This window comes from Anabrus simplex, chromosome 1 (genome assembly GCF_040414725.1).
Source record: "Anabrus simplex isolate iqAnaSimp1 chromosome 1, ASM4041472v1, whole genome shotgun sequence".
Lineage (NCBI taxonomy): Eukaryota > Metazoa > Arthropoda > Insecta > Orthoptera > Tettigoniidae > Anabrus > Anabrus simplex.
Window position 1 is genome coordinate 1,068,406,901 of NC_090265.1, and position 25,747 is coordinate 1,068,432,647.

At 38.3% G+C, this 25,747-nt stretch overlaps 2 protein-coding genes across 7 annotated transcripts in view; both read right to left on the bottom strand.

Moving 5' to 3' along the window:
* The window catches only part of Crag (DENN domain-containing protein Crag), a 579,187-nt gene that overhangs the window by 457,633 nt on the left and 95,807 nt on the right, over window positions 1-25,747 (bottom strand). For all 6 annotated transcript variants that reach the window (XM_068225395.1, XM_068225392.1, XM_068225393.1 and 3 more), the window contains exon 6: window positions 15,137-15,309. In XM_068225395.1, coding sequence (XP_068081496.1) covers window positions 15,137-15,309 — 173 coding nt within the window. The remainder of the gene's footprint in view (window positions 1-15,136; window positions 15,310-25,747) is intronic.
* On the bottom strand, window positions 1,179-9,721 carry LOC137497080 (uncharacterized). Its single transcript, XM_068225712.1, has 5 exons — window positions 9,400-9,721; window positions 9,229-9,290; window positions 9,014-9,118; window positions 1,601-1,657; window positions 1,179-1,510 (listed from the first exon to the last, which is right to left on the bottom strand). Exons 1-5 carry the CDS (start codon window positions 9,719-9,721, stop codon window positions 1,235-1,237), a joined length of 822 nt encoding a protein of 273 aa, XP_068081813.1. The 3' UTR covers window positions 1,179-1,234.

Here is a 25,747-nt window from a genome sequence, read left to right on the forward strand (position 1 = left end):
TGTTAAACTGTGTATTAAAGTTAACATCAGCCATTTCCCATGTTAAATGGCTAACATTAGCATTTAGCAACCTGTTCCAAGATGGTTGCTATGAATCGTCCTTTCGATGCCGAATTGCTCTATTCAGATTTTTTACACAATAATCCTGATCGAAGAAGAGTTCTGCGACGTAATGACTTTGAAAAGTTGACGGATGCAGAATTTCTTTATAGATACAGGTTATCGAAAATAGTCGTTGCTAAGTTTGTTGACGAAATTTGAGTGAGGTTGGAATATCCTACGAAGAGAAACTTACCTCTTTCACCAATGTTGCAGGTACTGATAACATTACGATTTTTTGCTACTGGTTCTTTTCATATAATGGTCAGAGACAATGCTGGACTTTGTAAGTCCACTGTTAGTAGAGTTGTTTGTTGAGTGTCTGCAGCAATAGCATCCATGAGAAGGAGGTATGTAACATTCCCTTCAGTAGAAGAATGTCAGCAAATTATCCCAGATTTCTATGAAATAAGCCGTTGTCCTGGTGTTCTAGGTGCAATAGATTGCAAACATGTACAAATCCAATCACCTGGAGGCAATAGGGCCAAAATATATCGTAATTGGAAGGGGTATTCTCTGTTAATGTTCAGGTGATTAGTGATCTTAACCTCCAAATCAGGGATATAGTTGCTAGGTGGCCTGGTTCTGTACACGACAGTACAATATTTAATAACTCCCATATCAGAGCACAGTTTGAAGTGGGGACAATTAACGAAAGGATTTTGTTAGGTGATAGTGGATACCCGCTAAGAAAGTATCTGTTAACTCCATACTTACATTCTGAAGGATGACCTCAAAACCGCTACAACATAGTGCATATCAGGACACTGAACTGCGTGGAAAGGATGTTAAAGGTCTGGAAAAGAAGATTTCCTGTTCTCAGCCTGGGATTACAGATCAAATGCCAGTCAGACTTAACCATTATTGTGGTGATAGCTGTGTTGCACAACATCGCAGTGCTGACTAGAGATGAACTTCCTCCAGATGACTTACCATTATACCAGTACATAAGGCAAAGGGAAATAGGAATGAAAGGATGGAAAATCCTGCCACTGAAATGATAAAACACACAGCAGTAGCCTATAGGAATGCAATTGCTCAACAACACTGCTTGTAAGTAATGCTCAAGTAACTTTTATTTAAAAAATTAAAAAAAACCATAAACAAGAATACAGAATATTAGTCATTTACAACATTAATTATAATCACCAGCAATTCGCAGTCTTTTTTCTTTTAAATAGAGAAGCTTTTCACATATGGCTTCTCGTTGAATTTTCTCAATCTGAAGCTTTTCCCGTATGGCTTCTTGTTGCAACTTCTCTGTCTGTTGTCTTAGCCACTCAGTTTCTTTTTGCATTTGTAGAAGATGTATTTCATGGCTGTATTTTTCCTGTTTCAAATGCATTTCATTTTTGCAGAGAGATGTCCTGCTCTCAGCAAGTTCAGTAATGTTGCTATGACAAAGACCGGCCTGTGAACAAAGATAATCTATGTAAATGTTTAAACATCTGCAGAAATGTTTATGACTTTCTCAGTGTGAAATAGCTGATGAGATACTGACCTTGTTTGAGCGAGCTGACTGCTTTGTTGGGTTTTCTGCACAGGTTTTATCTTTGGTCTGAAAAGCAGAAGAAAAAAACAATTTGTAAGAAAGGAAGGGAAAAGTAGAAATTGCTGAAAACAGGTAAATGAATGCCTCTGACATTGGTGACTATGTTGTGTAAGGTAGGCCATACACTTGTCTGTACTGCGCAGGTTGCTGCCTTTACCCACACTGTTTGTCATGACAAATGGGAAGGGGAAGGTGGATGGCCATACAAGCGTGTGTTAGTTGCAGGCCAGTTCAATGGTAAGAGTTCTTTGTCCAGTGTACTGTTACCAGTTGTCTCAGCTGATATCCTGTATGTCATTGAACTGCTCCAGTATACGTCCTGGTTTCAAGGCGTAGATGAGTCTAGTGTGAAAGAGGTGCATTTTGAAAAGTGAATAGTATGATTACATTAGAGTTACAATCAGTGCGTGGCTAAAAAGACACATAAAACAAAAGTGATCTGAAACACAATACCACATGTCAAGAGCAAACCCTGAAAACTGTGTGTTGCTCTTATTATTGTTCACTGTTGCCTATACAATTACTACAGGTAGTAGTAGGTCATAGTGCTTAATTTTCTATGTATTTATTTCAGCTTTAGGTTTATTTTTATATGTTCATGTGTAAAGGGGAAAACTTAGGGGTTTTCCTTTTTTTCCAATTTGCTTACCGTTGCACTGACACAGATAGGTCTTATGGCGACGATGAGATAGGAAAGGGCTAGCAGTAAGAAGGAAGTGTCCATGGCTTTAATTAAGGTTTTACCAGCATTTGCCTGGTGTGAAAATGAGAAATCACGGAAAACTATTTTCAGGGCTGCTGACAGTAGGGTTCGAACCCACTATCTCACAAGCTTCTCACAAGCTTACAGCTGCGTGACCCTAACCGCACAACCACTTGCTCGGTGAGAAATTTCTTTCATTTTATTATTAAATAGAAAAGCGCACAATGTACATGTGAAATATTATTACAATTTTTTTAAACTGTCATTCACTGCAAATTTGCTGTGTTGAAACAGTCCTCTCTCCCTCTTTTTTTTTTTTTTTTTTTTTTTTTTTTTTCCTTACATACCGGAGAACGGTGTTTGTCACATGGTCCCGTACACCATTCAAACTTGCAGTCTGAGGTTGGAGCGTGGAATTTGTTATTTGTACACACTTTGAAGCGGAATCTATGCCCCGCAAAATGAATAGTTGTGTGTCATAATTCATAGTATACTTTGCGGTTATCCATACCATAGGTTGTGATGTTCAGTAATAGAGGGCTCAGTGGATCCCACTGAAGTATGCCTACTATTTGTAGCAAAGGGCTGGAGGTCATGATGTTATTGTCTATGATTAAATAATTACAATATTATCGTACCTGTTAAAGTTTTATTTGAAACTGAGAAAGAAATAAACAAGTGGAACTAATGATTGTGAATGGATAGTTGTTGGAAGCAAAAAAAAGACAGATGCCGATCTCACGGTGTGATTTTTTTCTTCCAATATTTTTTTTTGTGCCGTTGGAATAAAGAAGGAGCGTTTCGAAAGAGAGCCATTTTACATCTTCACTGAAGGTGAGTGCAAGCTGGCATTTCAGTTACTGTATTTGTGCTAAGTTGCGATAGAGACTTTACGTGAGGAACATTAGATTCTCATGTCGTAATTGGATGTGATTGAGGCAGCCGCAGAAAGAATACGTGGAGGAAATCCACAAGTTTTCACATTTTTCGAAGTATTATATAAGTAAATAAGTGTGTCAGAAGGCAGTTTTCACAGCGCAACAAAGAAAACAATTCATAAAAATATATAATTTTGTTATAAAAATACCAAAAAAAGAGTAAGCCTACAGTGTATGAAAAGTAACCAAAAACACGCAAAGAAGTGACTTTCTTCTTATGAAGCTTATAAAAAACTACAGTATTTGCTTTTCTATTTGTAAAATTTATTTTGTGTTGAGTGATGATATCAGTCTCTATTTCTTTGTAAAAATTGTGTAAATAAATAGGAATTTAAATGTTTTCCAAATTGTTACACGTATGATCAGAACAAATTGAAGATTCCCCGAACACTTAAAAGTATAAAATCAGACTGATAAAATTCTAAAAATAGAAGAGCTACTGAATGTTGCTACATATCGAGCAATGAGCAGGCTGTGATCATGAGAGTAAAATCTGATATTTTAAAAAGCTTTCCAGTTCAGAATTTTGAAGAATTATGATTGACTTGGCAAGCTTGACTCCTAAATTATGTGAAGTGGCCTTGTCGAAAAAGTGCTGTTAATTTTAATACTATTGTATGTAAATAGGGTAGTTTTAATGGTGTTAAAGAAATGCCATACGAGTTAGCTGCCACGTAAATTCACCATTATTTGTTACAGACTAGAGGAATCACTTAGATGGATAAGAGAAATGAAAAGGACTGTCCACTGATCAGACGATGGAAGAGACAGGAACATTTCATAGCCAACCAGTGAATTACTTTTGATTTGTTTTTCTAAACTAGGTATTACCCTAACAATTTCATAAGGCTCGTATTTGTATAATTTTTCAATATCTATATGATATCATTACTGCTGTACACATGTACATTACCATTCCCCATCTTTAGGTTTTATCAGTCTGATTTTATACTTTTAAGTGTTCGGGGAATCTTCAATTTGTTCTGATCATACGTGTAACAATTTGGAAAACATTTAAATTCAGTTACAGTCATAGTGATTTTCAGTCAGAACTGAAATATGTTTAATCTTTGAATAAAAAGTACAATGCAACAGGTTAAGCCTTAGCACTGAATCATTCACCTTATCCTAGATGATGTCCCTGCCTGTTCCTACTTTCAGACTTTATATGAAACATTTGTTTTGTCATTTTGTATTTGTTTCCTTTAAATGTAGAATATTATTACACAAACCAAGACTTACAGAAATGTATACTGCTGTCATACCGAGTTCATTTGAATGTAAACTTAAAAGTTTTCCAGCCTGTGTTCGGTAGACTGGAAAGTTTTTAAGTTGTTATTAGCGGCTTACTAAGGTCACCACACAATGCTACCACCTGTTTGTGTACAAACAGGTTGCGAGGTGAAGATAATTATTCACTATTGGTTTCTTCACAGCATATATGCAAAGTGAAGCAAGGCATCAGGGGGTTAGACTTTGTTTGTCTGTCTAATTTACCACCATTCGTCTAGAACTTTCGGTAACAATTCCGATAGTGTTACATGGAAGACAGATCACAAATTGAACATGGCGCTGCTGGCACATCATCATTTGTTAAAAAGACAGGATCGGAACAAGCAAAGGGGTCTGGGGGCGTAAGTTCTACTAACAAAATGAACCCCAGCAAATCTTGAATGACTGGTAGGAGAGCGATACCATGAAATATAATTACTTTCACAACTTAACATCATAAATTGTGTGACAATCTGTACCACTGGTGTCAGCAGCCATTTCAGCCACTGCATTACTCCCAGAATTCAATATAGAGAGATGTCATTACCAACAACAGCACACTAAGAACCAATTAATATACATACACACATCTACACGAAGTGTAACCTTTTATGCCTCACTTTGCTCAACATACAACAATGCTGTACAGAAATCAATGTTGAGAAATTCTATTCACTTCACATTTTCCTCAAAATATTAGTTCCTACCGACTAAGTACGACCCTAGCAAACAGCGAGCTACATTTACATGTACGAGGTGCATGTGTTCTGGAAAGTTTTATGAAAATTATGACACTGTAATAAATCATAAAATTATCTATACTTTCAAAACAAGTTAACAATTACATCATCACCAGTGCACTATTAAAAGTAAAGCAAGTGACTGAGCTATGTTGTCTTACCCTATTGCTCATTCCCCGTTATAAAGTTACCGTTCTTGCCAAGTTAATGAGAGCGTAGGAAGAGACTCGAACCTCGAAAACATCATCCAGTCTCAGATAATAAATACCGTATTTACTCGCATATTAGACCCCTTTTTACCCACTTTTACAGCCAAAAATAGTAAAAGGGGGTCCAATATGCGATAAGCTCAAAATTTTGTGCAGCAAACATATGACTTCTAGGCTATAAAGAGCTATAAATTGTACGTGTAACCAATCTATACTATTATTTAACAAAGAATGTTGCCATGTTAGAATGTATTTAAGTTCAGCAGTAGGCGTACCACACAGTAAACCTGATCACTGCTTTCATTTGAATTATCGCCGTGTGCCACCAACTTCCCTGCCCTGCTACCGGCGTGTCGACAATTCAAGTGACGTCATCTTCACTGCCATCTCGTCAGTCGCGTCAGCCATGCTCCATTCTCTTTGCGCCATGCACTGCAATCGAGAGCATACGAAGTCCCGTCTTTTTGAACCTTTTAAAAATAATTTTGTTCCCGACTACAGAGTCTAAACAGTGTGAATCTATTCCCAGATGGTTTCTGGGGATGGTCTCTGATATTCCCAGTTGGTGTATATGTAGCAGAAGCCACTCCTTCCGGATAAAGCCGTGCTGCAGACGGCATGCCAAACCATCAGCTGATAACTAGCGTATGGTTACGAGTTGTACTTCTGAATGTAATACATAGTAACTGGAAACATTCTTTTGATAACTGCAGCTGTTGAAACACAGACCCTTATTTTTAAGTAGCCTATATTTCATGCTTGTTCTCTATATTTATCACATCAGGATTTACGTAAACAGCTGCTCATGAGATAAGACAGACGATATTGTTTAGGTTAGGTATATTATCGCCCTGATAGTTCGAAAAGTTCCTCGACGGAAAGAATAAAAATAAATAACAGGAAAATATACCGCATTTATGGATATTTACAGGTGTGGCGGTAATGCGTTTTATTATCATAATGTTAAATTTCGTACGTTCGTTGTCTCTTTTTTATTAACGCATACCCTAGTATGTTTTGTTTGGCATCTCCAAAAATCGTTTAAATTACGTGGGGACATAAAAATTATTATTATCGTACTATTATTTGTTAGGTACGTTGGCGAGTAAAACAATCATTTTAATTGGATAGCTTTTATCACGTTTTAAACTTACTTCTCTCCAAATATATACCTACTGTATATTCAAGATATTAAGTCATAACGCGACACGTGAGTCTATCAGACTCATATGATTTCTTTGATGTCAAGTGTTTGCTACCCTGCACCTCTAGGTGGTCAGAAACACCTACATACATTCGCTATAGTCAGTAGTCGTGCAGCTATGGCATATGACACACCGGTTGACAGCAGCCGTTGAAGATAAGGGAAATATTTCTAACACCTAGCGAGTCTCGCAGGCTCACGTGTCGCAAGAGGCTATAAAATAATATGAGTCTGGTGTACTCACGTGTCATCACGGAATGGTGACAAACTGCAGTTACGTGTAGATGTGTGTTTCCTGACCATGAATACCTATTTTATTCCATAGTAATTCACATTTATTCTTGATCGTAGTATTATTACAATTACTATACATGAAAATAAGTGAGATTTTCATTCAATACATGGTAAATTCGTTTTGTGATTTGTAGTTTTATTTCCTTCTTTGTTCAGCGCTTTGTGAAAATGGATAGGAACAAACTGAGAATGGACAACCCCGACTTCGCAAAAAAAAAAATATTCTGGATTTGATTTCCATTACTGAAAATGAAGATTTGGCAGCCTCTTCTGGTGGTGATGATTCGGAGAATATGAAAAGTGTAAATTCTGCTCCTATTTAGCCTCTGTTTATGAACATTATTTCAAAGATTAATAGTTCCTGCAATTTTTCCTGTTTATGAAGTTCATTTCAAAGTTCACGGTTTCTGTATTTTGTTTCTGTTTATAAATTTTATTTGAAAGCTTATGGATTCTACATTTAAAATTTAGCTTACCCTTATTATCTCCCCCCTGTGGCATTTCAAATCCTTAAAAATGCGTAATTTTAATTGAATTATCGTTAGTAAGTTCAGCTTCAGTTTTATATTCTGGGAAATCGTTGATATTTTGAATTTTCGTAGATGTGAGTCTCTCATGCTCACGTGTCGCTACTGAGTGGTTAAGAGTACGTGTCGCGTTATGGGTTAAACAACCACTTTGTTAATGATCTCGCCTGCTGTATAAATAGCAACAGCCACGAATATTTCTCAACTAAAGTAAACTCGTTTCCTCATCCCGAGGTGGTAAAGCTCTTTTTACACACAACCCCAGTGGAGGGGAATTACATGTACCGCTTTTACCGCATACCAACCTTCCTGCCATTCGTAAATCTCTGGCAGTACGGTACCGGGAATCAAAGTGAGACTCCCGAGAACAGCAACTAATTGTGCTAACCGTTACGCTGGCGGACATTATTAACTACAAAACACAGACATATAGCATGACTAATGTATGCTTACAATGCGCAGGTCGGACACGAAGCTAGGCCTATTCACGTATTTGTGCGACGTCATCAGAGCTGCAACAGACCTACGCTACGTAGGTGGACATTTCTCAACTACGAAACACAGATGTACCACATGGATTCGACGCTTTTTCATTGCGTAGGTCGTACGGACGAAACAACTCACAAATTTGTGCGATGTCATCACAGCTGCAATAAGACTTGTACCCGCTTCGAAGCGGAATCATTGTTCTTCTCTGACGAATTACGCTGGGTGGTCTTATGCGAGATTTTTTTTCATCTTCTTCGTCTCTAAAAGTCAGGGGGGTCTAACATGCGAGGGGGTCTAATACACAAGTAAATATGGTATAATGCCACTTTTACACGATAAACCTCAACAAACGAGTTTGGAAATAAGTTGACAAGCTATATAATTCAACACTTGTTTGAGACTGGCTATTCCAGTCAATCCTAATGCACTGCCTGCATAATCTGACTTCAAGTTTGCCTAAGCACATAGTTAAAACATTTCCTCATATTCAAAGATTATACATATTCCAGTGTGATATCATCTGTGATAAGGGACTCTCTCAACAGTTTGCATCACAGTTTGTATTTTTAAATGGTTTTGAATGTTTCACATAGTTAAAATTGACTAAGTTACCCAATCTTATATTATGATATCAGATTTTCACAACAAATTCTATTCTGTAGCTATTCTGGACCCTTGTGGTCAGCTGTATTTACAGTCAAACAAATACATTATTTTATCTCTCTAGGAAAGTAGTAATAATAATGAGCTATTTATAAGTTGGAGGACACTATGCTAGTGTATTTATTTATTTACTTCAGTAGACTTCAGTTACAAAGTCTCCCCTGATGCTATGCTACAGGAAGTAATTGTCTCCTCTTGGCTAGGTTAAGCTCAGCCCTGCATGGCACATCATCGTAAGTTAAATGTTAACCACATTCTACAGTATAGGCCTAGTCGAAACATTTCCTCATATTCGAGTTCACTGAAAAGAAATATGGACTTACAGTCTTTGGAGTGGTCCTTAGTGAAATTACATCCGGAGCTGTGCTGTTCTCAAGGTGTGTAGTGGCCATGGGTGATGAACTCGCAACAGAACTCCATTCATTCTGCTAACAGAACAATGCACATGTTGTTGAGTATAATGTCTTAACATCCAATCACTTTGAGGTATGCGTAAAGTTCATGGAAAATAACATTTGATATAATTTATTATTATTACCTGTACAGCTGCCACAACTGGAAGATCCTCATCCACTACAACTTCCACAATCTTGGCATCTCCTACAACAGTACACAAAAATGTGTTTAACATTTACTATCTGATTTATATTAACATGTAAAATCCTTTTCTTTTTAATTAATGTCTTCCATGAATGAATGCAATACATACCAAAGTATTCCGCATCACAGTCGTACACGATAGTGCAGGGCTCTATCTGGTCTTCTATCAAGGACAGAACCGTTTCATCTACTTTGGTTGGAGTATAGGGGCCACCTCCTGTTTTGAACCTCTCCAACTGTTCTGCTCCCTTTGCTTTCTTCGCCAATCTTTTAATATTAATATAAAATTGGCGCAGGTGTTTTGCAGTTCGGGAGGTTATGTTGGGATTAGAATTGAAACCCTCGCAGACTTTCTCCCACGCCTCGTCCTTTTCTTTTCTTGTCAAGCCATCTGTATGCTTGCACTCAAAAACTTCTCTATATTTACTCATTCAATTAACAACTCCTTTTCAAAGGAGGAAAAATTAGATCTACAACTCCGTTTCACTTCACGCACCATATTTAACAGCTGTACTCAGACAAAAGCGCATCGGAGCACGCTGTAAAACAGCATCTTCATACCACTGTCTCCTTGATTCGCACCAGTTCGCAATGTTGGGAGAGTTAACAGTCGATTAGTTAGCATTTCACAGGAAAAGTTTGAAGAAACGCAAGAAACCTAACAAGATGTTAAATTTTTAACTCATTATTAATTAACTACTTGTTAGTATATATTTAACGTGTTGATGAAATCAGGCCCTAGTCTTCCCTTCTCCAAAGGTTTCCTTGATTTTTCCTGAATGCTGCATCTACCTTTCCTACAACCATCAACATCCTTGCACTTCTCTTTCAGCCATTCTTCTGTAGCTGACCTGCAAAGTCTTTCTAATTCATTCTTTAATCACCTGTATTCTTTTCTGCCCTCCTCATATCTTTGCATTCTTGTATTTTTGCCATTCAGTAAACAAGTCTAATATCCCCCTAGTTATTCACTGATTCTTACTGGATCTTACCTTTCTTCCTAACTTTTCTTCAGCAGCCTTGCTGATCTCATTCTTCATGACTGTCCACTCTTCATCTATTGTATTTCCTTCAGCTTTAAAAAAAAAAAAAAAAAAAAATTATGCTCACATTTGATCAATCCATATACATTTAAGTCTCAAGAGTATTAGCTAAAAATTTGGCTTATGTTTCTTCTTTTTGCTCCCAAAACTTCATTCTTTCCTTTCCCTTTTTTAGTCAGTTATGGTGTACTGTTTGCATGTAAAAGTTTCAAGTCTCTGTTTCTCAGGATCCTCTTCTCTTCTCGGTCTACAATTTGCTGCATTGTCAAGCCTAACTCATCTAAATCGTCTTAGACTTTTTTGAACCAATTATTCTTGGTTTTACTTTTCCAAAAGTAGTTGAAAAGATGTTTCAGTACCCTGGTTTCTGGTAGCCTTTTAATTTAATCATTGTGCAACATATTCCTTGAAATAATCCCTCACACTCTTTGCTTTCAACTTATATAGAATAGATCCCATCTTCTTGCATGCCATATTTTCTTCAATTTCTTCACCTTCAGATTGCATTTCATGACTACCGAGTTGTGATCAGAGTCCATGTCTACACCTGGGAATGTCTTGCAATCCAACACCTGGTTTCTGAATCTCTGCTTAATCATAATGAAGTCTATTTGATACCTTTCTGTGACTCCAGGTCTTGTCCACGTGTACAGCTGTTATTAGTGGTGTTTTAACTAAGTATCACCAAGGACTAAATTACAATCACTGCAGAATTGAACTAGCTGACTTCCTCCTTCAGTCCTTCGTGCCAGTCCGAATTCTCCTATGGCATTTCCTTCTCTTCCTTGGCCTACCAATGTATTCCAGTCTTCCATCACAATTAGATTCTTGTCTTCTTTTACATATTATATTAAATCTTCTATCTATTCATATATCCTTTTGCTATTTTTATCATCTGCTGAACTAGAAGACATATAGAACTGCACTATTGTGGTGGGCATTTGGTTGGCGTCCATTTTGACAACAATAACTTGTTCACTATGCTCGTCATAGTAGCTTATCCACTGCCCGATTTTCTTATTCATTATTAAAACAACTCCTGCATTTCACACGTTTGATTTTGTGTTGATAATTCTGTAGTTGCCTGACCAAAAATCCTGCTCTTTCTGTCAATGAACTTCACTTATACCAACTATATCTAATTTTAGTCTATCCATTTCCCTCTTCAGATTTTCTAACCTACCACAACGATTCAAACTCTAAACGTTCCATGCTCCAACTCACAGAACGTCACGAGACCTGAATGGGAGACTATTTTACCTCCGAATATTTTACCCGGGAGGAAACCATCATCAATACATCATATGTTCATACAGAGAGAGCTGCACGTCCTTGGGAGTATGTTATGGCTGTAGCTTCCCAATGCTTTCAGCTGTATAGCAGTATCAACACATCTAAGTCATGTTAAATATTATTACATAAGGTTTCAAATGGACTTAACATTAAATTCCGTCTGAAATACGTACTGCTGATGAGTGGATTTTCCTCTCTTCTCACACTAACCTGTCATTGCATTTTTCCTATTCTGAGTTCCTTTCATTGTTCCTGTCTTTCTATGTATGGCTTGAATTGCACTAATTACTGTGAAGCAGTATTGTATACTATAATTGGGTAAGAAAAATCCAGGGAACTGAGAAAATAAAACCATCCTTGCATACTCTATTTTTGGGCTGGCTTTCTTGTATGGAGATGAAAGCGGAGTAAGGACTTAGGATATCTATAAGTTGGAGGTAACAGATATGAAAGTAATGAAAATGACATTGGTACAGATGGCAGGAGTGCTTTCTTAATGAAAAGATCACGTTAACAATAAACATGTCAGATGAAGCTGTGTGATTGAACCAGCAAAGAAAAGGAGTAATAAAAACTGAAAATTGAGGTTGTAAAAAAACTCACATACTTTGAAAATAAATTAATGAAGAATTCAAGACTTGATAAGAAGTAGGAGGGAGGATACAATTTGTGTGTGTTTCCTAGCACAGGGTATTGAATCTCCTATGGAAAAGTAATGTATCAATATTTAATGTTTGTAGCGGAGATGATGTGGTTTTTACTCGTTATGATGTTTGAGATTGAGTTTTTACCACAATTACTTCACTTCAGGAAATAAAGTAATTGGGGTTAAAAAAAATATACCTAGAAGGTATCGTAACGGAAGTATAAGAAATGACATTCTATGGAGATTTAGCCAAAGACAATGACTAAAGTGGCAGAGAGTGTGTAAGAAAAAAATTGGCAGATATTTTGGACATATTAAATAGATAAATAAAATCAGATGGATATGGCAAAGTATCTATAAACTTGGCCGTTTTAATGGCTTCGAGACAAAGGATAGCATTACAAATGAAAGGAATATACAAGTTCCAAGAAGATCTAGTTTATGATTGATGGACCCAGTTATGAACTTGAAACGCTCCTGTTATTTTGAGTGACTTGGAGTTGTGGACTCTGTTTTAAGTATCTTACCTTGGAAATTCTATTAATTAACGAGTTTATCATTGGTGTTCCAAGATGGTACGGGAGTTCCAACTCGTACCTATTTTCTTTTACCTCTTTAAATTTAAATTTATATATTTCCTTGTGTTATTCCTTGTTCATGTTGCTAAGGCAAAAATGATGGCAAAGGATTTTACGGGAGCCTTCTGGCATTATTATGAGATCTATTGTTCATTGATTCGTGGCGAACTCATAACGCTATTTGCTTATTTCCCTCTTTCATTCTGATGGTCTGTGTCCGTTACTTCTTTTGCAATGGTTACTGTCTGGCTATGATCATCCTATGAGAGGATGTTTGTTTTCGTTTATCACGTGAGGCTTTAGCTGGTTCTGACTTTGGTCATGTTACTTGGATGTGTTTTCATCCTTAACCTTGTTGATTTCGCTGCTGTTTTTAATAACCTTTGAGTATTTGTGTTTGATTGGAATCGCCCATATATATGTGTTTCATTGTTTGGTCACATACTGGCAAGGATATTATTTTTTAAGGTATTTCCTGGCCCATAAAATGTGTCTGGCCTGCAAGGCTGTTTTGTGAATATATTAAATTTTTCATTATTGAAGCTGTTTCTTTTGGGACCACCTTGTGGTAAATATGCGAATTATGGTAAGAGTGTAGGTCTATGTTTGAAACCCTGTCAGCGAGATAATTATGGCCATTCATCGAGATTATCCCTGGTTATATACTGTTTTCCTTAACAATTGAATAATGACTCGTTCGTAGGCACATGGGATTTTGAGATAGGTGATTGTAAGTGTTGTGTGACTGTTTGACGGCCATAAATTATACTTGATACTAACTGAAGCAGACAGATTATTCATAATTTAAGCAATTTATTTTGTTTGCTTCTCAAATGATTTTTTTTTTTGCCACTTTTGAGTCCCAATTTCTTCAGCTTTTAGTGAGGTCTGGCAGTGATCTCTTTCTTCATTTATTTTTCCCTTGGGATACCTCGGAACACACCCTCTTGATTTCACACACCTACATTAATCTCTTTCTTCTTCCTTCGAGTCCCACCCTTACGTGACGTCACATTTTACCTATCGCATTCATCTTTGCCTTGACTATTAATTAGAATCTTGGATTTTTTCCTTGGGCTGAAAAGTTATGTTTTGGTGTGACCCGTTTTCAATTCCTACAGTTCATGCATCTCAGGAGTTTGAGATATTATGAAAGTAGAGTGAGAGTTTCTCCACAATTTTATGTTTATTTTAGATGAGTTTGGAATGCCTACCCATCAGTTTCTGTGAGATGTGTCATTGGGTAAACACAGGAGATTAAACTATACGGCGACATATTGGAATGTCATAATGTTATTTGAGAAAAATGTAAATACGCGGTCCATGAGCAATACTGAATGTTGTGATCTACTCTTATCTGCCTCTCAGTGTTGAATTTTAAATAAACTTATGTTTTTCCTTACCACTTTGCTCCCTTTAATATATGTAGTCTTGGCCCCTAGTTTGGTGTATTTTAATAGGACACAACAAGTTTAACTTCGAACCATTACCTGATTGCCCCAACTGAATGATTCATCGGACCTCTAAGTCTTCAGCGCTAGCTTTCTGTGCCTTTTTATTTTTTATTTTTTATCCACTGTGATGTTATTGGTCGCATTGCATTAGTGTGATCGCTCCATTTGAGTATTTACTCTGCTATCATGTATAGTTACTGGGTTGCTAGAGAGGGCTGTAACAAAACGCAACACAGTGATGGATGAGGAGGAAAGGTACAGCAAATTGTACAGAAACAGTATTTGTTCCAACCTGGTCATTTCTGTATATGATGAATAAATTAATTGATTAATTAATTAGAGTTATTGGCTTTACGTCCCACTAACCACTTTTACGGTTTTTGGAGATGCTGAGATGCCAGAATTTAGTCCCGCAAGAGTACTTTAACATGCCAGTATATCTACCGACACGAAGCTGACATATGTGAGCACCTTCAAATACCACCGGACTGAGCCACTCAGCCCGGCTGTATATGATGAAATGATGCCCAAACATACTGTATGCTACAGTTTAATGAACCAATAAAGAGAGAAAACTGATCTTAAAAAAAATACTGTAGGCAGGTCCTAAATCAAAAGGACATAAAACATGTTATGTCTGAATAAAACTGTTCAGAAAATGTTTATTAGTAAAACTCAGAACTGAGTACATGTGCATTTACTTGGGAAACCCAACAATTATAAATATCAACAACTGTGGTTTTGTAAGTAACAAGAGAGTAATTCCACTCATACAGTACAGGCTAGTCACCCCTGCACCAAGAACATAATTACCTAACTTGAACAAACATACCTTCTCTGCTGCATCTGACACAGTAAGCACAAATGTAGAGAAAACAGGTCTTGGTTGAGTAGCAGTTGCTGGCCAACACTCAACAGTTGATCCCATAGGTAGGCAGAACATAGGAACAGATGATGGAAATGGAAAACTGTCATGGTCTGTCAGTGGATAGCGGGCCAGAATTCCTACAAACAAAATCAATTGTAAGTTGCATATTTCAGGCTGAATGTAAAGAAACAATACATGATTTTTTTTTAATGCAGCAAAGTAGTCAAAGTGAAAGAACAAAAATCAACACTCTATAAATCATTTTAAAATTTCACACCTGTTGGCTAATGATAGTTAAGATGTCAAGTCTTCAAGGTCTGACACCGTGGTTAGCTAGTTCAAGTCCTGCTGGTGGGTAAAAAAAGTTACCATCAGGATGTTGGCTGGCAGGGTATGAGAGGTGGTGGTGGTATAGAATTTCTAATCACTAGACTGCATCTCAAAAGCCTGGGTTCAATTTCAAACCTCTCCACAGTGTTCATATGTAGTGAGGGCATATGACGCTGTTGATAGTCATTCATGCGTTGGCTGGAGACGGTAAGCCTCGAGCAGACCCCTTGGTGTTATTTGACAGGAGTAGGCTATGTGATGACATGGACTTCCAGCCCTCTCCCTACATTATCACACCCAGATGCACAGGTCACCCATTGGCGTCAACTAGATAGACTTGCACTAGGCCTCTCTGGAGACCACACACAAACCACCATTCTCACATTCTCTTTAAAAACATCAATTTATGAACAAGAACAAGTGAAGGAGGAATATCTAGGTCAGGAACTGGCAAAAAATTGAAAGGAATGGAAGAGGTTCATTAAAAACAGCAACCTTGTGAGAACTGGATAAGCTAGAAGAAGAAGAAGAAGAAGAAGGAGGAGGAGGAGGAGGAGAAGAAGGAGAAGAAGAAGAAGGAGAAGAATTGTACTCTCAAACATAGACATCTTACATACTGTACAGACGACAATTTTACAGACATAAATCAAGTTCACTAGTCATATAGTGGTAAATGATTTATCTGGAGCCCATTCATTACTTTTGCAGAGTCACCCTCAATAACTAACCACCATAACAGAAATACGAGATCTTTGGGGTCCATTACCAACACTGCAACAAGAAAGAAAGCTTTGTGAGAAGTGGTAATACAGAAGGTTTACATTGTCGAAACCCAAACTGACTGTCGGATAGGAGATTGTAAGTTTCAAAATAGGTGCTAAGTTGATTGTACAAAAGTGATTCAAATATTTTAGAAATGATTGGAACAATTGAGACTGCACGATAGTTCTGAAGAAATTCTTTGTCCCTACTTTTAAATACTGGAATAACTTAAGAAATTTTAAGAAAATCAGGAAAAACTCTTAACACTTATTAAAAATAAAAGCTAGAGGTTCAGAAATTAAATGTATTATTCTTTTGATGATGTAATTAGATAACCAATAACAATCCATACTCTTAGAGTTTGATAATTTTAACCTAACTTTAATTACTTCATCAGATGTGATTTCAACCCAATGGAAAGTGTTTTGGCAGGGGGACTGATTGTGAAGAAAGTCACTCACAGCTGTACCTGTTGCCTTAATTTGATCTCTGATTTCTTTTACAGAGTTTAAGGATTAATTATTCAGTTCTTCCGGATCGAGAAATGTGTCTTGAGTACGAGTAGGAATGTTTCCTTGTACTATAACATCCCATGCCACCTTGCATTTGTTGGGTGCATTTTCAATATATTTTTCACAAGCTAAAGTTTTGGCATGGATAAGTTTTCTTTTATATAACGTTTTACAATTAAGATAAGCTTTATACACGCTATTCCGCTCGGTTCCTCCTTGACAAGAGTCTTTATAAATTCTATACAGCAAAAGCATTCTTTCTCTATACTGAGTCAATTCATCAGTATACCAGTTCAACTTCTTGCTTTTAAGTTTACCATTACGACTAATTTTTACCAGTGGTGACATGAATGCCACAATTCAACCAGTTTATCTAAAAAGTTTCCAAATACAGTTTCAATATCATTTTCTCCCATTTGAAATTCAAATACAAAGCCCAGTAAATTTGTTTCAGATTTTCAATAAATATGTTAATATAATCATCACCCTGACTTTTTACCCACATCAGAACAGGTTCATCATTGTAAATTATGTCAGGCTGGTTAATATATAATGATATAAGCAAGGGGTCATGATCTGCAAGACCCCCACCAACAAGTGTAAGTTTATACAAAACTCACAAAAAAATTTACAATAACATTATCCAAGCTTGCATTATTACATGTAGGTAACTTGTTTGTGCAAGTTAAATTTAGAGTTCTCAGTAAATTCAGAAATTTTCTAGAAATTTGCCCATCTGAATATGCCCTCTCTATGTTAAAATCCCCACAAACAGCAACTTTGGCCTTAAACTTCAAAATGTTTTCCATTACCAATTCAAAATTCTTAAGAAATACATAAGCATCGGCATTTGGAGATCTATACAAACTAACAATTATCAAATTCTGATCAACCAGCTCCACACAACTAAATTCTCACTCTATTCCACAAAATATTGACTTAAATCAATCTTTACAAATATGAAACACTCTCTAACTAAAATCCCAGCTCCCCCATTTTTCTTTTTACTCCTACAAAATATATCTGCAACAGTATATCCATGGGGCACAAAATATTCTACCTGGTTTTCAGGAAGCCAATGCTCCGATACACAAATCACATCAACTTTCTCGGTTTGGCAAAAGTATTCTAATTCTAACAACTTATTTCTAATGCATTGGATATTCACTTGCAATAAATTGAGATTTTTACCCTTGCTATCATTTTGGATGCCATTTACCCCGCAGCAACTTCTTTTTGTATCACTCATTACTGGTGGAGATTTCTGACCTGATGTTTCATGAACTGGTATTTTATGAACAGGAAAATAACATACCTGAGTTTGGCTACTTACTAAACTATCTTTGATAATGGTTTGATTTGGTGACCGATCTGATTCGGTCACAGATGCTAGTTTTGGTTTACATGGCCTCTTAAAATTATTATAACCTAAGAGAGTTGCATTTTCCAAAGTCATATCTTATGATTAATAAAATCATGAACAATATCAGCAATCTTTCCGTTTACCTGAATTGTTTAGATGGAAGCCATGTTTTGTATAACAATGTCTCTCGAAACTGCTGCATTCAATAACCTGAGTATTGCAAAAATGTTTACAAATTTTAACAATGTCTGTGCTGACTTTGTCCACTTCAATGCTTACACACGAGTCTCTACTTAAATCATGCCTGTGGGGCACGTTCACTACAAGACGTTAGTGTGAGTCAGCTTCTCTAGTGTATATTTAAGTTGTGACCTTACATTCTTGGTGTTGTCGCGAGTTGCGTCGTTCGCCCCACCGATGATAAGCACTGCATTGCCGCTCCTGAAGTTCCTAGTTGCTTCTTCTACGTTTTCCAGGACATTGCTGATAGAAGCTCCGGGATACTTCCCTGGTTGCTGCTATATTCTCGTCGTTTATCACTCCCGTAATTCCCCTTCCTTGGCTATCACCAAGCACAGCTACCTTTGCTGATTTAGGCCTAGCTGGGTCTTGATTCTGAAATCTAGGCCTAATTTCTAACCTCGGCACGGCAACGGCAGTGGTTCGCGATGATTGGTTTCACGCACATGACCACTTTCTTCCAAAATTAAATTATTTAGGACAGAAAACCTATTTCTGATGTTTATTTCCAGAAATTTAGTTGTAGATTTCTTCTCAGCCAGCCAACCATGAACTACTTGACACCACGTGCTCGAATTTGTTACTGGTACCGGAATATCACTCGAAGAATGGTCAGTCCAGAATTCAAGCGATCGCAGTCTTTCTTTTAATTCTTGGTTTTCTACTTTAAGAGCCTAATTGTCCTTTTGTAGAATGTGTATAATTTCTAATGCATTTTTGTATTCCTCATTGTCTATTTTCGGTGCTTCGTCAATGCCGTTGCCAACTACAACATTCCGAACACACTGCTCACAAATCCAGTCAACATTTTCATTAGTTTTTATGTCTCTAGGGCAATTTCCGTACTTATAATGCCACCATCGATCACATGAATCACACAACATTCCATTTTTCACTAATCTTTGACATCATATGTACTTGTATCCTTGAAAGCATGAGACGGATGAAAATATTTTTGTTAGCCTCTGAACCGTTAATTTGGAAGGCTGAATTTGATTTTATTTCATTAATGAAATAATCAGAAGCAGGTAAGGTTAAGAGTAAAGTAATGTGTAAGTGGAATACGGAGTTATTGTGTTACTATATGCCGAAGCGCTTACCAGAAGGGGCGATATCTCATGAAAATAAATTGTCATGGCAGTGACATTGGAGGTTTTATTAGCTAAGATGGAGGAGAATAATGAACGGTTCACGAGAATGGAGGAAAACACTCTGGAACAGTTTGCCGAGATAATGGAAAACACTAGAGCTGTTAGATAAAATGGAGGAAAATAAAGAACAGATACCGGGCGAGTTGGCCATGTGGTTAGGTCGTGCGGTTGTGAGCTTGCATCCGAGAGATCGTGGGCAGTGGGTTTGAACAAGGAGGTGAGAAGAATAATGGAGTGGCTCATCACCACTGCTAGACTGTGGAGAAAGTGGGCCCACTTCACAGGATGGTGAAGCCCTTCAGGCCATGCCCATTCAGCACACCCGTGCGCTATTGAATGAGGGAGAATGCATTTAAAACTACAGTAACTGTATTTTCTTCCTATTCAAGCACAAGGCACCTTATTATAATATGCTTCACTGTACACAAAAAATGTAACATATAAAACTGTACTTTTGATCAAACTAAAGCCGCTCACAGACCACAAATTGGCAAGAACTAGCACTGCAATTACAAACGTTTTGATTTCAAGTCGTGAAATAAAGTTTTCATAGCTATTGCTTTCTTTTTTGTCATTGTAGCATTTGTTCTTAGTAAATTTTTAATGATCATTCTCGTACATCTCGATGGATCCCTCATTTTTCTAATTATCATTTTCAATTTCTCTTTTTTTTATTGACACTGTGCATCTTCAAAGTTTTCTCCATTTTCGTCCCCTGGGGTTGAACACCCTGAATTAACAAACAAGAATATTATTAGTTAAAATAGGGACTACCGAACTATAATAGGAGTATACTGTGTTCAACGATCTCCTTGTAATAAAATAGGAAATTTTCTCACCTTCTGCACCTGAGCAGTATTAATGGCACTGGTAGCCCATTTCAATACGATATTACTTGGTTCGAGTGTGTCACCATCCCTGGATTGTGATACCTTCCTTTTCTGCACACGATTATTATTTAGAATGTCATCCAAATGGAACAGTAAATCATATCAGTCACTATCTTAATTTAAGTCCTGCCCGGCTGAGTGACTCGGACAGTTGAGGTGCTGGCCTTTTGAAACAAACTTGGCAGGTTCGATTCTGGCTCAGTCCAGTGGTATTTGAAGGTGCTAAAATACGTCAGCCTCGTGTCGGTAGATTTACTAAGAGGTAAAAGAACTCCTGCGGGACTGAATTCCGGCAGCTGCATCTCCAAAAACTGTAAAAGTATTTAGTGGGACTTATAGCAAATTAACATTATTATTATTATTATTATTATTATTATTATTATTATTATTATTATTAAGGTTTTGATGGCTGTAAGTAGCTTGGGAAGGCATGGAATACATTCGAGAAGGCATTCTCTCTCAGTCTCGGCCTGGATAAGTATGTATTATTCACTTGGTCAGGGCTTAAGTGCTCCGTACAAATAACACTATGAACCAGGTGTCGAGTTCTTCCTATTAACTGCCTTCAACCACAGGTGCCCAACGGTCTAGGTTCTTAGGGAATCTACATCAATCCATATTTAAAAACTGATATTCTCTCCACGAAAAAACATGCGCATCTACATTTGATAAAACTAGCCTACAAGAAGAAAAACTTACTGGTGAAAAGCAATGCCGGGTTTACTGTTCCTATCACTTCTATTGTTGCAACCATACACGCGAAGTCTTATGATAAACAACTTTATGTCTAGCAACTAGCTCACACTGCTCCCCAGTCAGCTGTGGTGCCAAACAATACGGCTGCCGCTTTCGAGGAGTGGTCCCGTTTGGCCTGGCTAAGGGCCATTCCATTACTCTTCTCACCTCCCTGAGTTCAATTCCACCATCGGCCGCCCTGAAGATGGTTTTCCGTGGTTTCCCATTTTCACACCAGGCAAATGTGTCTATGTCTATTCCTACAGTAAACATATGGTGTGCTCATACAACAAATCCTAAAAGACCAATTGCTATTATTGCATAAATTATACCTAGAGTACGAAAACCTTCCTTTTTTCCTCTTTCTTGACTAATAATATTTACTTTAATTCAGGTCATGGCTACTTCCTTCCAACTCCTAGGCCTTTCCTATCCCATCGTCACCATAAGACCTATCTGTGTCGGTGTGATGTAAAGCCACTAGCAAAAAAAGAACAGATAAATAAAATGGTAGAGAACACTAACCAGCGACTCAACCAGATACTTACAGATAATCTACTCAATAAGGAAACACTAGTTCGTTTAGATGGAAAGATAGAAGAGGTGCAAGAATGTTGTATACAGGGTATTGAGAAATTAGAAAGGCAACTGATAGAGGTGCGAGACACGCCACAAAAACAAATTCAGGCATTGGAAGCATCGAAGCAAGCAATCGAAGGGGACGTAATAGAGAAGGCGATAGAGATGGAAAAGAAATTAGAAACCCTTGCTACAGTTATTGGGAATTCTATGCTAAGAGTGGGAGAAGAACGGAGTTCGATCGAGGTACTTAGGAGGCACGCCGAGACGAAGTTCCCAGATATGTCTAATGAAGTGAGTGACAGAATTAAGCAAGCGCAGAAGAAGACAGAAGAGAAGCTGAGAGAAGAAATAGAGATGGCACAGGGCCAGACTGCAGAAAAAATTAAAGAAATGAAAGAGTAGGTAGAAAAAGAAGTAGGCGAGAAGGTAGTGAAGAAAGGAAGAGAGATCGCAAATATGGTTGTAGCCGACCAAGCGATAAACAAAGCGCACAACCAGGAACAAGACTCCATTATTCAAGCATAGGTTGACTTCGCACAAAAAACAAATACCAAAGTCTTAGGGTTAGATAAAGAAATCGAGCACATAAGGGACAAAGTAGAACTTCTGGAATTACGCAGCAGCAAAGATTGTAGTAGGATCAAACATACACTACAAGGCAGTATGGGAGAGGCACCGAAGCAGATGGCAGCCGAGCACAGCCAGGCTAATGAGCCCGCACCGTTGAGTGAAGTACTGAGCTTACCGAGGCTGGAGATCAGGACTGCGACGCCTGACGTTCATGGGACCATTCCACTTTATGACCTCATGAGAGAAACTGACGATAAGCCAAAGAAAATCGCAACAGCAAATGGAATTAGGCCAAAAATTTTTTCAGGGAGATGGAGGAGTACATGCACAACTACGGTATACCTCCAGAGAGGCGGCTGCGAAATGTGGAATTTTTTTTAGGCGACTCAGTTTTAAATTGGATGGCGGCATTTTGATACATGTTTACGACATACGAGGAGTTCAAATAGGCATTTTTGCAAAAAATATTGAAACGTTGCAGTCCAACAAAATCTGAGGATGGAGATGTATTCTCGAAAGCATGCAGTGACAATTGCCACACAATACACTGATTTTTTCACCCAGCAACTCATTAAATTAAGCCAATGAGACTGCCCACCCAGCGAGCCAAAAGTTATTGTGGCAATATCGAGACAGCTCCCGGTAGAGGTGCAATGTACGTTAATCGCAGCGAACGTTAAAACAGCCAAGGAATCCGAGCTTACACAGAGGCAGTTGGATTAAACATCTGCACATTATCTCCCGCAAGTACGGCAAAGCGAGCAGATCCATACGGTTGACTTGACAAGGGATGAAAGCCCACTACCACATAGACGGGAATACCAGATGCAGAACTCATCTACTCAAACGAACCTGAGGGAAATACACAAGAACAATACTGGAAATCATGGTAATAATAAGAGAAGGCCATATCGATGGAACAATGATAGGAGAGGTAACAACGGCGGATGCGAGGGAAGAGTGAGAAGAGGAAATCACTTCCAGAACAGACCAGCAGGCAGAGGTTATCGATATAGTGAAACGGGAATGTCCTACGAGCATTCACGTTTCATTCATTTATTAAGAGGAACTCGCTAATACCCGGCCGTAAGCATTTAAAACCTACGCCGAGCGCACAGGCATTGTGGGAACTGCAAGCAAGCTCGCGCTGTTCCAGAACACCAGCCAAGGTCAAGCGACGTCACGCAGAAGGTTCTTTCGTGTTCCATAGCATTGCAGCATGAGCGAAATGTGATATCAATATTTCAATAACGTCACCTTGCAGGCAGAAATAATGAACGCTGCTAGCCGAAATTTCATGTCAATCGGTGTAAAGATGGCCAAGATATAAACTTTTCTTGGGGCCCACATGTGTAGCAACACCCACCGACCTTCGGCAATATAAGCGAATCGCCAGCCTGGGGTAAATCAGAGAATGTGCAGTGTGTGCAGTGTGCAGCTGCAGTGTGCCGTAGGCAGAGAGAGTGAGAGGAGTCGGCAGTAAGCCGTGAGCTCAGTGTGTGTGTGTGTGCAAATAAGCACGTCGCAATATAATTCGTCACTCGGTCCGGCTGTGTACTTGAGTTCGGAAACGTTAGTGTTGGAAGCCTTCTCCGTGGGCTTGAACTTTGTGCATGAACAAAAACGTAATTTCGTTTTTATCAATCTGTACGACTGGGCGATTATATTTCGTTTATGGACTATGAATGTTTCTAGCATAAACTGTGCCAACCTTGATTTCATTTAAAGACTGTGTGAAAACAGCGATAATGTTTCTAGCATAAACTATGCCAACCTTGATTTCATTTAAAGACTGTGTGGAAACAGTGATAACATTCTAGCATAAACTGTGCCAGCCTTCATTTCATTTAAAGACTGTGTCTATCCATTTTTCGGAACTGTGTTCGTAATAAAACTGTGCCGACCTTCATTTCATTTAAAGACTGTGTCTATCCACTTTTTGGAACTGTGTTCGTAATAAAACTGTGCCGACATTCCCTCTTAAAGACAGTATTAACTTGTGGAATACGGTATCGTCATTTCTTTCCAAGGGACCATGCCAATTCCCATCATAACCTGTTCAGAATCACGTATGATCTTAAGTGTCATTGATAATCTTCTGAAAATTACGACGTAACAGAACTTGGACTGTCGTTTATTTCAACAAGTGTGTGAATGTTGTGCTCATGGTGTACAGTGCAGAGACTGTACCCGGTGAATTTAATTTTCTTTGTGAAGTGCTTAATCACTGCACCTCGGAAGGTCCTAGATTGTTTTCGTTTGTTTATTATTCCAAATACGATAATTCCTTCCATCTTATTCTCATGGAACTGTGACTCTGACTTTATCCTTGTTGCTAAAGCGCGTTCAACATCATTGACTGTGGGAACTATTTCGGTGTGCTTCGCCTTAGAAAGGTGTCACACCAGAGTCCCATGACGTCCGATGCGGAAGCTCCGCATTTCCCCGTTCCTGCCTCAGGTTCGAGTCGCCATCAACACTAATACAGAGGAAATGCCAACGACGGAAGACAACGCCGACCGCAAGACGACGCAGACGCCGCAGGGCGACGTCCCCTCCACGCCTTCAAGGACAACCCCATGATTCAACTGTAAAAGGTGACATAATTCTTTGCATATCTATTGAATAAACTGAAGGATCCACTTTAATCATTAATTTTTTTTCACTACCCTTCTCTCTCACTCTCTTAGCATGGGCCGTACACGCCTTGTCGTTTCTCATGCTCTCCGAAAAATTGAAGTACGGGCGATCCTGTTTCAATAGATACGGAAATTTCGGAGGACAGAAACAACTGTATCACATGGAAATGACAGGGACAACAGGAACAAAAGGCCAAGGAACAGGAATTTCAATGCCATACCAGACAAATGAAGTCACAAGTCACAGTGATACATGCAGGAACTGAATCGAAAGTGTCAGGACGAGGAGAGATGGAGAGGGGCTATTCAGGACCAACGGGATGTCAGTAACAAAGGAGCAGCCAGGAAGTAATATCAGGCACAGACGAATGACGCCACGGGACGAAGCTTGAGCAAGAGCAGTATAAATGATCCAAATACGCTTTCAAATGACCTGAGACACACTAATTTGACCAGGAGGTGGAACATGAACATGTATGATCCAGGCGGTCGTCAACAACATCAACTATAGTGCCGAACGCACAAGAAGAGAGCGAACTATAGACCTTTAAAATATAATGCAACCAGGGCAAATTATGATTGAAGAAATGCAGGATGGTGAAGCACTGGATGAAGAGGAAGAAGATGAGAGCAACATGGATGAGGAAGACCCGGAAGATAAGGTTATCATTCCAGAAAATGAAGAGATTGAAGAAGAAATGAACTTGGCAGAACCTGAGGCTACGCCAGAACCTAAGGACGGAGAGTGTACAGAGTGCAGTGTTAACCAGAGAAAACTCAGGGCATTGTTGGACATCTACT